General features: G+C 45.8%; 1 protein-coding gene across 2 annotated transcripts in view; it reads right to left on the bottom strand.

Annotated features, from left to right (window-relative positions):
* Positions 1-11,323, bottom strand: part of GAB3 (GRB2 associated binding protein 3) — an 87,096-nt gene extending 75,773 nt beyond the window's left edge. The window contains exon 1 of one of the 2 annotated variants that reach the window (XM_083722280.1): positions 10,317-11,323. In XM_083722280.1, coding sequence (XP_083578406.1) covers positions 10,317-10,388 — 72 coding nt within the window. In that variant the 5' untranslated portion in view covers positions 10,389-11,323. The remainder of the gene's footprint in view (positions 1-10,316) is intronic. The other variant, XM_083722284.1, reaches the window with a different exon arrangement.
* Between the last annotated feature and the right edge of the window lie 3,309 nt (positions 11,324-14,632).

The following is a 14,632-nucleotide window of genomic DNA, read 5'->3' as shown; positions in this document are numbered from 1 at the left end:
ACTCCTGATTTTATTATATATATATATATATATATATATATATATATATATATATATTATATGACTGCTTGTTTTAAAGTTTGATCTCATCAGTATTTTCCTGCATATAAATATGCACAAAGTGCGAAAAGTTTTTTCTGGGTAAACAATATTTAAAATAATTTTGATTTAAACCAGTTTCTTTTGGTTTTAACTGCCTGGGTTTCATTTGAAAGGAAGAAATTGTGGAAAGGAGAAGGGTTAAGCACATTTACACACACTCCTTCTGCCCCAGCATTACAAAGAAAGTGTGGTTCTCCCATAACATCTAAGCTTCAACATTAGGATGAAGGATATTTCACCAACCCTGTAAAACTTGATCCTGCCACCCCTTACCTCTGCTGCCCGCCACTGCTGCTCAGCTGATGGTCCTTTGTTTTTGTTGTTCCTCATTCAAAAGGAGGCTTGTATGCACACTTAGCCCCTGTGCAAACAGTAATGCAGCCTTGTGAATAAGTACATAAGAGTTACCAGGCTGGAAATAAATATTACTAGCAGAGGAAGGAGAGCACCATCCTTCTTCCAGCATCCCAACGTATTACTATGCTGGATCTCGAGGAGGAGGGGGCTTCCCTCCGTCAGCCAGTAGAGACTGCTCTGTTAGGGCACTTAGGGCACTGCCCTGCCCCACCAACCGCAGTCTGCCCTGAGCCTTCCTACCTGGCCTGCCTTCTTACTTACAACCAGTCCAGGCAAGTAACATTGCTTATCAGTTTCTTCCTTGGTCTCAGTGGTGCCCCTTGCATAACTCAGCAGAGAAGAGAATTGAGACAAACCAGAATTAGTTTGCTCTGCATCTCACTAGAAACAGAACCACCTACTGTTTGGGCTCCCTGTCAGTCCCAAAAGGCTTCATCAACCCTCCTAATTTCTAAGATGGGTGTAGAGGAGGGGCAGAGCCCCCCCCCATCCCTCTTTCACCAGACCATCCACTCTCCTGCATAGAATTCCTTATTGCCAATGCCTACCAAGTAAGAGCTTAAATACGGGGAGGTGCTGTAATACTTTTAACTAAGCAAGAAAACTGATAAGGGAATCAATAAAACTGACAAAGCTTTTCCCCAACAGCTTATCAGTTTCATTGGAGAACAGAGGCAAACTAGTGAGGGAAACGGTTGCGTAGAGACAGTCAACCTGGTGCCTGAATGTTGCTGTACTATAGCTCCCATTGGCTGGGGCTGAGGGAAGTTTTAAGCTGTTAATGGAAAGAAGGTCCCAGGTTCAATCACTGGCATTTCCAGGCAGGGATAGGAGAGACTCCGACTGAAATCCAATCAGTGTAGACAATGCTGAGTGAGATGGACCAATGGCCGGCCCACATGTGAAGCAGCTTCTATAGTCCCTTTGTATGTTCCTAATTAGGAGGAGAAAACGTCTTCTCCTATTCTAGCTGAAAGGGGAGACATGACATTTAAAGCAAATAAAAGAGTTAAGTTGTGAATGTGGTGATACACATGAACTGAGACAGCAGAAGATTCCTCAAGGTGATTTCAGGCCTGATTTCCCTAAATGCTCATGGTGCTCCAGCCTCCTCATGAAGAGCACAAGCTGGTGCAGGTTTTGAGGGTGTTTTCCTGACCTCCTTGTTTACTTTTAGGACTAGATGTTCTCTAGCGGCCAGTTAGAAATGAGAACCGATTAGCACATTACAGCAGAAGCACAGAAAGCAGAAGAGGATCAAGTGACCTGAACTTCTGCTTTTGGAACTGCTGCTGTAACCTATAAAGCGGACTCCAGTGGATTCAAATATGCATGTTGGCATATAGAACAGTCCTCCTATACTACTCTCAGTACCACCTCAGAATCATGTGGGGACAGCTTGTTGAAAGGTTCCCTGATCTCATTTACCCCCCATGCATATAAAAGTGTGACCTGCTAGTTTTCTATGAGCATGGGGATTTTAACATGTTCGGTTATAATCAGGGAGATTTTAATGGGAGTGCTTTCAAACTGGCAACCTCCCATTTGCATTCTGGGATGAGAGAGTTGCATGGACGACAGCAGCACTTCAGATCGCAGGTCTTCCTGTACGGAGAAGCAGATTCATTCAACCATCTTTTACAAAGAAAAGTCTGCCCCGCCACCAATTCATTATTGTTGTCTCCCAGTGAATGCTGTTATATCTGAAGCTGTGACAGGAGCCTGTCATCAAGACAGTACAGGGAGCCGCCAGCTACTCTGTTGTATGTTTACAAGCACAAGCCCCCAGAATTAGAGAAACTCCCTGAGAGATACACAATGGACAAGTAAGAATATGTTGCTTGTGCGGAGAACAAACAAGAAACATTGACTGTTTAAAAGTTTCATTTATTTTCTTTCGTTAGGGAATCCCTGTTCAATGAAACTGACAAGGTAGTAGACAAATCTTGTCCAGTTCCATGAGTGCCATGGCAATTTGTTTTACAACTGAAGTATTGTTGCGTCGCCGTGTGCTTAATGTGTATACATGCCTTTTTGAAGGGGTGGGGGAAGCCTTGTAACTGTAAGACTGGAAAGTCCTGAATGGAGTAGATAAGACTTCACTCACCCCAGCACTGAAAAACTAGTATGGGCCAATTCCTTCAGTCAAGCAAAAGATAAATTCATGCCTGGAACATCCTTTTAAGCATAAACAATTTTGCATGACTTAAAAAGTATTTTACAAGTTTTCACAAACTCTCAAAAGAGCTCCATGAATGAAGTGAAAAGATCACAACTTTCACAATAAAACCTCTTTGTAGACTTCCATTTTGTACTTGGGAATTGCTATAAAACTGTATGATTTATGAATGGCATATATTGCTGGGAGGGGAAAATATTTTCGGGTGAGGGCCTAATACTTACCCTTCATATAGCTGTGATTTGGTACATGAGTGTCCAGTTAATAAATTATGCTACTCTTGTGTACCAAGTACCAAAGAAATGTGTCCTACACATAAATTATATGTATGTTAACTTCCCTGGGAGGAATGGCGGGTTACAAATCCATTGAAAGAAATAAACAACAACATACATGTAAAGAATCTGATAGTATTATTGCAGCGAGGAATTGATCCTTAGATACGAATCAGTAATACCCCACATTGAAACCAAAATTCATACATTTATCTCAGGTGTTTTTTATTTTTCTAATGGCTAGAGTTCAGCTCCCTTAAGTTCAGTTCTAAGAAAAGCAGGGGAAAGAACTGTTTCATCATCAACGTAAATAACATTAACAGGTTTATTTATATACCATAGTTTTCCGTCTATAAGACGCCCCCATGTATAAGATGCCACCTATTTTGGGGGATTCAGATTTAAGAAAATGGGGGGAGATGTATCAGTGTATAAGACGCCCCCTAATTTTTGACATTATTTTTTAGGAAAAAACCTAGTCTTATATACGGAAAAATATGGTAAGTGGGATCTCCAACATATTACAATGTAGTCTCACCTCTTAACAGGGATGTGCGCTCCTGTTCATGCCACCATGCCTTCCTCTGGGTCTCTATACAGCTGTAGAGAAGCAGTGTGAAACTTGAAGCCCTCCAGATGTTGTTGGACTACAATAACCATCAGCCCTGCCAGGCTGAAAGGAATTAGAGTCAAACAACATTTAGAAGGGCACAGGTCCACACTCCTGTTGGTAGTGGCTCAATTCATTCTGCCCCGCATAGGAAAAGGTAAAGGTACCCCTGCCCGTACGGGCCAGTCTTGACAGACTCTAGGGTTGTGCGCTCATCTCACTCTAGAGGCCGGGGGCCAGCGCTGTTCGCAGACACTTCCGGGTCACGTGGCCAGCGTGACAAGCTGCATCTGGCAAGCCAGCGCAGCACACGGAACGCCGTTTACCTTCCCGCTAGTAAGCGGTCCCTATTTATCTACTTGCACCCGGGGGTGCTTTCAAACTGCTAGGTTGGCAGGCGCTGGGACTGAGCGACGGGAGCGCACCCCGCCGCGGGGATTCGAACCACCGACTTTTCGATCCTCAAGTCCTAGGTGCTGAGGCTTTTACCCACAGCGCCACCCGTGTCCCTTCTCCCCCGCATACACCTCTCCAATTTCCTGGTTTTCTTTTTCAACCAGCACTCAACATCTCATAGCTTTTGAAAACTATATACCATATATACTCGTGTATAAGCCGACTTTTTCAGCACATTTTTAATGCTGAAAAAGCCCCCCTCAGCTTATGCTCAAGTGAAGGTCCCACCCAAGTGCATTTCCAGAGGCAGAGGCTTTTGTTGGTGGAGGAGGAAGAACGAGCAGCCCGAAAGCAGCCTTGTTGGGTTGCTCCTTCTTCCTCCTCCGCCTCTGCCACTGTCGGCGGTGGAGGAACGAGCAGCCCGAAAGCAGCCCTTTCGGGCTGTTTGTTCTTCCTCCACCACTGCCGCCATCAGTCCCTGCCTCTCGGCAGCACCCTAGGTAGGCAGGGGGATGGGAGGGCCTGAGGGGGAGAGAGAAGCCCCCTCTGCTGTGTGCGCATGCACACACGCACTCTGGCCCACCAGGAGGTTTGTGGTGTGGTGAACCGGCTTATACTTGAGTCAATAAGTTTTCCCAGTTTTTTGTGGTCAAATTAGGTGCCTCGGCTTATATTCAGGTCGGCTTATACTCAAGTATATACGGTACATATTGCTTGTTTGGGGGCTTTGTTTGGCCTCCTTTTAATTATTTTCTTTTATATTGTATCCATGCATACCTTGAGATTCACTGACATACTGTTTCTCAACAGCCCCGTTTTGGCTCTAATCCTGTCTGCACATTAACACTGAGCAAGTTCACTATTAGGAGGAGTGACATTACTTTACCTAAGTGTTCAAAGCCCTTCACATTCATTATCAGCAAAACCTGCAATACCATTAACATATTAATAGCACAGAAGTGAACCAGCTTGTACCGAGCTCAACTGTCTTACTAGTAATTTTGCATCCAAAAGATATGCATGAATCATCATTTCAGTCATCACAATTCACATCAACACTGGGACACGCCAGCTACACTGGCCTGCTGGACTAGGATCTGTTTTCTCAAGAGTTACACATGAGCAATCCTATGTGTGCATCCTTCATTTTCCAAGCTAACTGTCTTTGTGCAAAGATTCTTAGAAACGAATTGCTACAACCATCAGCCTGTTTGGATGTGCAGCGACTGAAAATAAGAACCTAAGTAGAGGCCTGATGGCCAAACAGATACCTGTGGGAAACACACAAGCAGGACCTGGGCACAAGATCACTCTCCCCTCCTCTGGTTTGCAGCAACTAGTATTCAGAAACACTGGTGCCTCCAGTCTTGGAGGCAGTGCATAGCCACCATGGCTGGTAGTTGTTGACAACCTTAACCTCAGTGAAATAATAAATGTTCTAGCACCACAACTCTTGTTTACACAGATGTTGTATCCAGCTTAGTCTGAGAAGGCCCACTTGAAATTAACAGGCATGACTAACCTAGCCCCATTAATTTCAGTACAATTAATTACAATACTCCAAGTTGTACTTAGTTGGATATAACCGTGGATGTGAACCTAAATTCTGCTTCTGTTTGTAACTTGCAGGCTAGAAGTACTGTCCGAGGCAGTGACTTCACTTTCGCTACAGAGTAATAATTTAGTAATCCTCTTATCTCAGAAACATTTCTGCTTTCACGGAAGCCACTGAGAATGTCCACCAATGACTGTTGCTAGAAGGTAGCCACAAGTGCATATACATCAGCACATAAAACATATGCCCCTTTTTGCATTCTAAAGTGAGCTGGGAGAAATGCTGTTCGAGTCAAATATATTCCACAAGTATAAGCTCAAAGTCATAGGAATGAGATGAAATATATGCAGAAATAGGTATCAAAATAGCCAACCAATCACTTATTGAGGATAAGCATGGTGTAGTGGTTTGTGTGCTGGACTAGGACCTGAAAGGCCAAATCCCTACTTGGCTATGAAGCTCACTGGGTGACCTTTGACCAGTCACCCCTCTCCACCTAACCTACCTTACAGGGCTGTTGCAGGGATTAAACGAGGAGGGGGAGAACCATGTGTGCCACCTTGAGGTCCTTGGTGAGATACAAATGCAATGAAAAATGCATAAGAAATAAATACAAAATTCCTAGACTAGCTTCTGTTTGCCCTAGAGAAATATAACTAAAGACCATTGGAAAATAATACCACCAAAGAGCCTTGAATTTAGGTAGCTTGCCTGCTCACCATAAGTGACAAGGAATTTCACACAGGTGAACAAGGAGGATGTCAGAAGAGGGATTGTACCATCCTTCCCCTACTATCCTGTGGCTCCTGTGTTGGCTGTAGAGTAAGATGCTCCCCCACTTCCATGACCGAAGGAGAAATGCAGAACACTGGCAGATGAAGGATGGATTGTTCTGTCACTCCAGTAGCCTGCATGATACAAGGTATTTTAAAAAAATAAAAACTGGTCTGCCAAGAGGCTAGTACTGTGTGTTTCCACACTGGCTGAGGATGAATCAGATCCCGCTCTTTAAAGACCACTAGCCTCTTAACCAGTAGGGGCTGGTGCCCATAAGGAATGGTAGGGGAGAAGGCAAAGAGGTCAATAGTAGGTGGTGCCAGAACCAATAACAGGCAGAGTCAATTAAGTGTTGCTGAGCTTTAAAGCCTCAGGCCTGAAGTCTCCACCCCCATCGTTCTGCCCTGACACTGAGGTCCAGCTCTGAGGGCTTCCTGGCAGTTCTCTCAATGCAAGAAGTGAGAATACAGGGAACCAGGCAGAGGGCTTTCTCAGTAGTGGTGCTTGCCCTGTGGAATGCCTTCCTGTCAGATGCCAAGGAAATAAACAACTTTGACTTTTAGAAGACACATGAAGGCAGACCTGTATAGGGAATTTTTTAATGTTTTATGGTGTTCTTAATATTTTGTTGGGAGCTACCCAGAGTGGTTGGGGTAACCCAGTCAGATGGGCAGCATATAAGTAAATAAAAATGTTGTTGTTAGTTTTGTCCCCATCCTCCTCCCTGAATTGGTGACAACACTGAGACAAATGCAACCTTGTGGATTGATTATAAGTAGGAAGGAAGGTGAATGGGAGTAACTGAGGGTGGCTTGAGGCTGCAAGGGTAGCACCCCAATTCTCTCTAATAGCCCAACTTTCACTGCTCCCAACAGGCTAGCAACATTAGTGGTGCATAAATGCAATGGAATTCACTGCTGTTTCTCAAGGCAATTCTGGATATTGGTGCTACTACAGTTCCTGTCTTGCCTTCTGAGCACCTGAAATGTTCCCAAAGTGCAGCCAAACTTTCAAAGCTTAGACCCACCTGCAAAAACAGTTCTTTATAAAGTGTTTGTCTGAAGAGAAGGCAAGATCCCCCTTCACCGCTGCCCTAAGTTTGTAAGATAATTGCAACCCACCGACCTCAACAAATCCTTAGAAATTCCCTTCCCTTTTTTGGAGGCATCTTCACTTTCCCTCGCCCCCACCTCAAAAAAAAAAAAAAATGGTTGTGGGGAAATGGCAAGCAATATTTTGGCAGAGCACTACAGTATTCAGGTGAACTATCCCCCTGAACCACACAAAAGGAACAGATTAATTATAACTTCCCTGATGTAGTATAAACACTGACAACTGGGAAACGCTGGCCTGCGAGTGCTCCAGTTGGATAACAGCCTTTATCAAAGGTGTCATGGGCTTTGAAGACACTCAAACTCAGGATGCAAGGGAGAAACGTGCTAAGAGGAAGGCACGTGTGGCAAATCCATACCGTGATCAACTACCACCCAGAATCCAATGTCCCCACTGTGGAAGGACATGTGGATCCAGAATTGTCCTCCACAGTCACTTACGGACTCATTGTTAAAACCGTGTTTATGGAAGGCAATCTTACTCGGCTACGAGTGATCGCCAAAGAAGAAGAAGCAACTCTGCAGATGTTTCAGGCAACTCCCATCAGCTTGATGAATCAGTTCAACATGCTTCTACAGTCTGTTTAGGTACACATGAATTGAATACACAAAGGGTAAGATTGTGTGATAAGGCACAACAAACCTGCTGTGCTTTTGATGCAGCTTGTGTGGTGTGGTGAAGAAGATAGATCTGGATGTACAGGCAGTAAGGCCCATATTCATACCATACATTTTAAGTACATTTAAAAACGCATTTCAAGCACATGGCTTCCTTCAAAGAACCATGGGAACTGTGGTTCCTAAGGGTGCCTGGAACTGTTGCTCTGTGAAGAGTAAACTGCAGTTCCTTAGGATTCTCTGAGGGAAATCCTAAGGGTGCTTTAAATGTATGGTGTACAGTAGTTGCAACCAGTGGAACCTAACTGCAAACTTACATGGGCGTGCAAGTGACCCAGACTGTTCCACTCTCAAGAGCTACTAACAATGGCAGCTAGGAGATTTATATGTATTATAGGTATGCTTATCTCTATCTATATGGATCTGTATGCTGCTGTATAAGAGCTGTCTGTGCTTTTCATATCCCAAAAGAGGCCCACAGATGTCAATGTCAGCAATGAAATAAAATCCAAAGATACTACAAATTTGCTATTTATATGCAGCACCCTGGAGACTGGCTGCAATGGTTATTTAAAGTTATGGGAGGGGGGAAGGGAATTTAGCAGAGTAAAAGCAAGAAAAAGAATAGAGCCCAATGGGTGTGGGGGGAAAGGATGCTTAGAAAGAAAGAAACCTTTTAAGAGTCCACCCATGCAATGATTTTTGCTTTCATTTTCCAGGTTTGGGCAGAGGGAGGGGAGAGCTGATGCCTTTGAAGGGCGAGGAAGACCAGCAGTTTAGGAAAACGTATGGAAATAGAGAAGAAGTGATGCCAGCCTGCCAGAACTGCATTAAGAGGTGGCATCTCTCCCTCCTCGGGAGGCATGGGGCGCTTAAGTGCATTCATTCCCGATCAGTCAACAAACCGGACAGCAACAAAGGGGACGCACAGGATCAGGAAATGTGTTTTGCTGGTTGCATTCCGGAGTCACTGTGCCTCCAGTCCCAAGTCTGCTAAGTACTCTCGCCGGGCACTTGCAGGGCACTGTATAAACTAAGAAGGAAAAGAAGCCGCGCGGGTGTGAGGGATCTCTCCGCCCAGCAGATTTATAGCGTCAATGAAGACAGACCGGACTAACCGGGAGGAGGAGGAGGGAGGCGGCAAGGCTGAGACGAAGGGAAAGCGAGACCGGCTGGGCTGGGTAGTTAAGGGAGAGGATTCTAAGCGGCCGAGGCTGCGAGGTGAGTCCACGGACCACCAGAACGGTTGCAGCTGTTTTAGGCAGGCCAACACACAAACATTTGAAAAATGATGATGTTATTTAACTGTTACGGCGTTCTTGCAAATCCTGAACTGAAAGCTTGCAATGGGCTTTTAAAAACAACGCACACTTTTAGAGGGGGCCCCCGCGAGAGCAAGTTTCTGGGTGGGTTGCAAAATAACGGTTGCTTGCAACACACGGAGTTGGTCGTGAGCCCCGGAACCTTCTGAACTTTCTAGCCGAAGCAGGCAACTCCTTCATCCTTCTCTCCGCCGCCTCCACCCTGCCCTCATAACACCAACTACGAAAGACACTAAGGGTTCATGCAAATGAAATCGGTCCAGCTGCGATCAGGATCTGATCACACACACACACACACGAAGCAGCTGCAAGACTGCCGCATCTTTACGCCACTTCTTGGGATGCAACTATGTGTGCGTGTCCCCCAATAGGAAGAGCAAGAAGTTATTTGCAAGTCACCCAAAGTCAAACAAGATGCATCTGAATGTCGGTTGCAAAACAGGCACACACATTAACTGAAACAGAAAATGTGGTTTGTTAGGTTTTTGGGGTTTGAAAACAAACTACAGGTTGCATAACAACCTCCATCACCCAAGCACTGAAGGGGGTGGGGGCCGACAGTTGTATTTTTATCATACACACAGAAACACACACACACGTCTACGAATAGCACCATCAGCCCATGCAACGCAATGCCGATGGGAGCCTAAACGAGAACCGGGCTTCGCCGATGCGCATTTCGGCGTTGTCGCTTGAAGGCTGCAATCCTAACCCTAACTCACCTTGGCAGCAAGCCCCGCTCAATTCAAGCAGGGCTTGCTTCCTAGCAGACACAGCTTTAGGATCGCGCTGCCCCCCCCCCCGCAGTCGTAGGAGCTTACACCCCGCACCAGCTCGCCGCAGTTGGAAAGCTAGCAGGCAGGAGTTGCACGGCAAAGGAACGATGAGCCCACCCTAGCTTTCCGCTGTTAAAGCAAAAGAGAAAACCTTGCAAGGAAAGGAGCAGCGGGGGACGCGCGGGCGGGCGTGCAGAAACAGGGCTTATTTTCATTATTATTGTTATTGTTACTCACGTATCTCTTGAGCTTCTTCTCAGGGGGCGATTTGATGAGCCAGCCCGTGCACACGACGTGCCCTGCGCTCATCTTCTTCGCCCCCCGCCGTCCCGCCGGGGGGAGCCCAGGAGGCTTGGTGCGATGCGCGGAGCAACGAGGGTGGTGGCGGCGGCGGCGACGGGAGGCTGCAGAGGAATGCCGAGGAAGCTGGTGCAGCCGGGCAAGTTGTGTGTGTGTATGAGAGAGAGGGAGTGAGAGAGCGTGTATATGTGGAGGTGGAGGAGTTGGGGGCGACGAGATCAACGCAGTCGGCTTCCTTCCACCGGGTCCTCCCCGACGCAGCCGCTTGCTCAGCCCAAGGAGGAAGTCATGACATTGATCAGTGACACACACACACACACACACAGGCGGATCCCGACACAATGAGGGCCGTCGAGGAGGCACGTGATGCCGGGGCCGGGCTGAGCCCCATCAACAAAAACAAGCACGTGCAAAAAAAGGGGGGGGGCAAGAGGCCGCTACAACCCCCCACCCCGCCTTCGCTCCCTCTCTCTGGCTCTCCGCCGCAATGCACTGCCTGGCTTTTCCGTGCAAACTGACAAGTCCAGCCAGTGGAGCCGCTTTGCGGGCTCTTAATTTTCTTTCTTTATCGCTCCCTCTCTGTCACTCCAGAGAAAGGTCTGCCTGCCCGATTCCCCCAAGCCTCTGCTTTGCTCGGATAAATTTGGGGCGCACCTGCGGGCAGGCAGTTGCAGCAGCGTGGAAAGGGTCTACTTTGTGCCCCTCCTCCCCACCACCCACTTCTGTTTCTAGGACCCCGGGGTCCGCCAACCGCGTCCGGCTGCGAAAGAAGATAGTGCTTCGCATAAGAAAGAATCCGGAGCCAGGGGATTTGCCTTTTGAACACCAGAGCAGAAGGGGGCTTACTGTCCTTCCACTACACAGGAAAGTAAAATAAATGTGTTTTCAAAAGCTATATCAATTTATCCCCAAAGATACCAAATTATCCCAACCACAGCTTTTCTTCATTGTAATATTATAATTTAGGGTTAGGTGGGTGGGCTAGAATTTTGTTAAACAGCTGAGAGTGAGAAATCCTTGCCGGCTCACTGCAAATCATTTCATAAAATCATAAAATTCTAGAGTTCGATGGACCCTTAAGAGTCATCTAGTCCACTGCAGGAATCTCAGCTAAAGCCTCTATAGCAGATGGCCATCCAACCTGTGCATAAAAACCTCCAAGCAAGGAGAGTGTACTGGTTGTTTAACAAAATTTCTGTGCCACTTTATCTGTCCCCACTGCCAACTTAAAGAATAAACTCTAAGCCTTTTACATAAAATACGCATCAAATGCTAATTTATTTTTTCACAAATTTAATAAAATAAATACATAAAATACCAATAAAATCAATAGAATTAAAAATGTGGAGGCATAATGGGTTGCATCCAATGCTAGTCCTACTCAGAGTAAACCCATTGAAATTAACAAATAGCTGCAAACAGACTATGTCTTTAATGCACATCGGAAGCACTTCCATCCCTCCCTAAAAATTCTAGGCACTGTAATTTGTTAATAGTTGCTGGAATCAGTACCACTTATGATGGGTAATCTACAGCATGCAGCGTTCTTTTGAGGGCAGAAGACAGCTGTAGGCCCATTAATTTCAGCAGGTCTGTGGTGAGTAGGACGAGCATTAGATAAAATTATCAAAATATAGATAAAATCCCCCTTTGTAAACCTATGTAAATATGCAGCCTGAAATCTTTACTCTTTGGCTTTTTAAATACTGTAGTAATAAAAATATAATAGGAATTTACAGTATACCCATGCCTTCCCCAGTCTGGTGTCCTCCAGATGTTTAAGACTACAACTCCCACCAGCCTCTGCATCATACAGATGTGCTGGCTGGGGCTGATGATGATGAAGAGGAGGAGTTTGGATTTGTTATGCCGCTTTATCACTACCCGAAGGAGTCTCAAAGCAGCTAACATTCTCCTTTCCCTTCCTCCCCCACAACAAACACTCTGTGAGGTGAGTGGGGCTGAGAGACTTCAAAGAAGTGTGACCATCTCAAGGTCACCCAGCAGCTGCATGTGGAGGAGCGGAGACTACACCACACTGGCTCCCACTGATGGGAGTTGTAATCAAAAATATATTGCCAGCACCTGTGAGTTTGTCCCATTGCATTAGAGGCAACTTACTTCTAAGGAAAGACGTCTAGAATTCCACACTATTTCAAAATGAACAGGTATATTCTGGCGTGACCTTTCATGGACTAGAATCCAACACTTTCTCAGATGCATTAAGTGTTGTTTTAGGTTGGCATGTGCATATTACCTGGTTGTACTGTACTCTGAGGGATGTGGGGGTTTCCCAAACTGTTGTTTCTTCATTCCTAACTAGCAGGACCAGGGGTCAGTGATGATGGGAGCTGTAGTCCAAAAACAGCTGAAGACCCAAGTTTGGGAAACACTGGTATCACTGTTTTCAAGCTTAAAATGCATGGAAAATAGTCACAATGACCATCGTTCACAACACAGGGTTCGCAAACAGCCAGACATTACTCCTAAGGAAGCAGAGGTGAACTGTCCCTCTGGAACATGTTTTCATGGGAGTAAGCCCCTTTGAAATCTTATTGAGTTGTGATGGCTAACTTTGGGGGCTGATTCATCAGGGCCAATGGGGCACTGCCCCACCCACTTTGGTCTTCCCTCAGCTAACCCCCAGCTGCCCACTTTCCTACCTAAAACCAGTCCAAATGTGGCACTGGCTATCAGCTTCCTTCTCCTTGGTGCCAGTGTTGCCCTTGTAGAACTCAACAGAGATAAGAGGGAACAAAGCTAAAATAGTTGGCTCTTCCATTGTTGGCTCCTGCTGCACCTCCTGTTGGGCTCCCTGCCTTCCACCATACCAGTCGCAATGAGGACCAGTCACCAATGTGGGTTAGCATTGGACTGCGGGGGTCTCTTTATCTGTTGGGGTAAAACAAATTGTGCAGTTGCATGCACACACAGAAAGAGGCTGATGGAACCCTAAAGCAGGGATCAGCAACCTTTTTCAGCTGTGGGCCGGTCCACCGTCCCTCAGACCATGTGGTGGGCCAGACTATATTTTGAAAAAAAGAAATGAACGAATTCCTATGCCCCACAAATAATCCAGAGATGCATTTTGAATAAAAGGACACATTCTACTTATGTAAAAACACGCTGATTCCTGGACCGTATGCGGGCTGGATTGGGAAGGCGATTGGGCCGCATCTGGCCCCCAAGCCTTAGGTTGCCTACCCCTGCCCTAAAAGCTAGCCAATTTATTACAGAATCAGCTTGTGTGAATTAAAACCCACTCCTTTATATGCATGACTGCCACCCTCAATTGCCAAGTGCATATTTAGAAAACTTTACAAAGGTCCCAACTTGAAATGTGACAGGTATCGTCTGTAAAATATCTATGCAAATCTGCCTAAAGAAATCCTTTTGCTGAAGATTATAAAATGCAGCACACTGGTAAGACCGAGATTCACTTAGTCCCATTATCTCTGCAAGCAGGAAAAACATGAGCCACCAAAACTTGACCCCCAAAATGCCATCTGTCTCCTGCCTGCTTCTGGCACAGGGTACTGGAAATGGCCAACATTGTGTTGTACTCCACCCCAATCTCCAAGCAGAATGATTTTCCAAGGGTTCCAGGAGTTTACCCAGGGTTTGGTTTCCTTGGAATGAGGTTTTGGATTCCTGACACAGATCGGCCACAGGTCACATGTGAGCGAGATTATAAATCACTAAGGCAATATCCCATAACCTCTGTTTCACGGTTTTGAGGGCAGTATCATACAGAAGGTGGGTAAGAAAATATGGTGAAAGACCTATTGAAGAGGCCTTATACTCCATAGTTTTTGACCAGGAGCTGATTTACTCCTCATTTATCAAATGATAGATGTTTTATTTACAAATATGTATACAACCTAAGCCAAAGGTGGCGAGACTCACAGCATTAACACCCCAGAAGGTATTGCTTCTCCCACAGTCACAGCCTTGGATTCAAGCATACATCAAGCATGGCTGTCACTCTCAGGCTTCTGCCAACTGCCTGCTTCTAGCCCAGCTTACACACACAAACTCTCTGCACTTGCCCTGGCTGTTGTCCTTCTCACTACTAGCCAGGTATGGTGGAAGCCCACCCATTTGCCCTCTGGCACAGAACAACTTCCTTTCTTATAATAACAACTCATACCTAGGGCCATAGTGGCTCTTGCCTGGCTAATTCAACAATGGGATCTTCCATTAGACTCCAGCAACACATATACACACACCCTGAAAAAACCCTCACAAGAATA

The sequence above is a fragment of the Podarcis gaigeae genome, assembly GCF_964106915.1.
Source record: "Podarcis gaigeae genome assembly, chromosome: Z".
Lineage (NCBI taxonomy): Eukaryota > Metazoa > Chordata > Lepidosauria > Squamata > Lacertidae > Podarcis > Podarcis gaigeae.
This window is presented reverse-complemented; position numbering and strand designations above follow the sequence as displayed.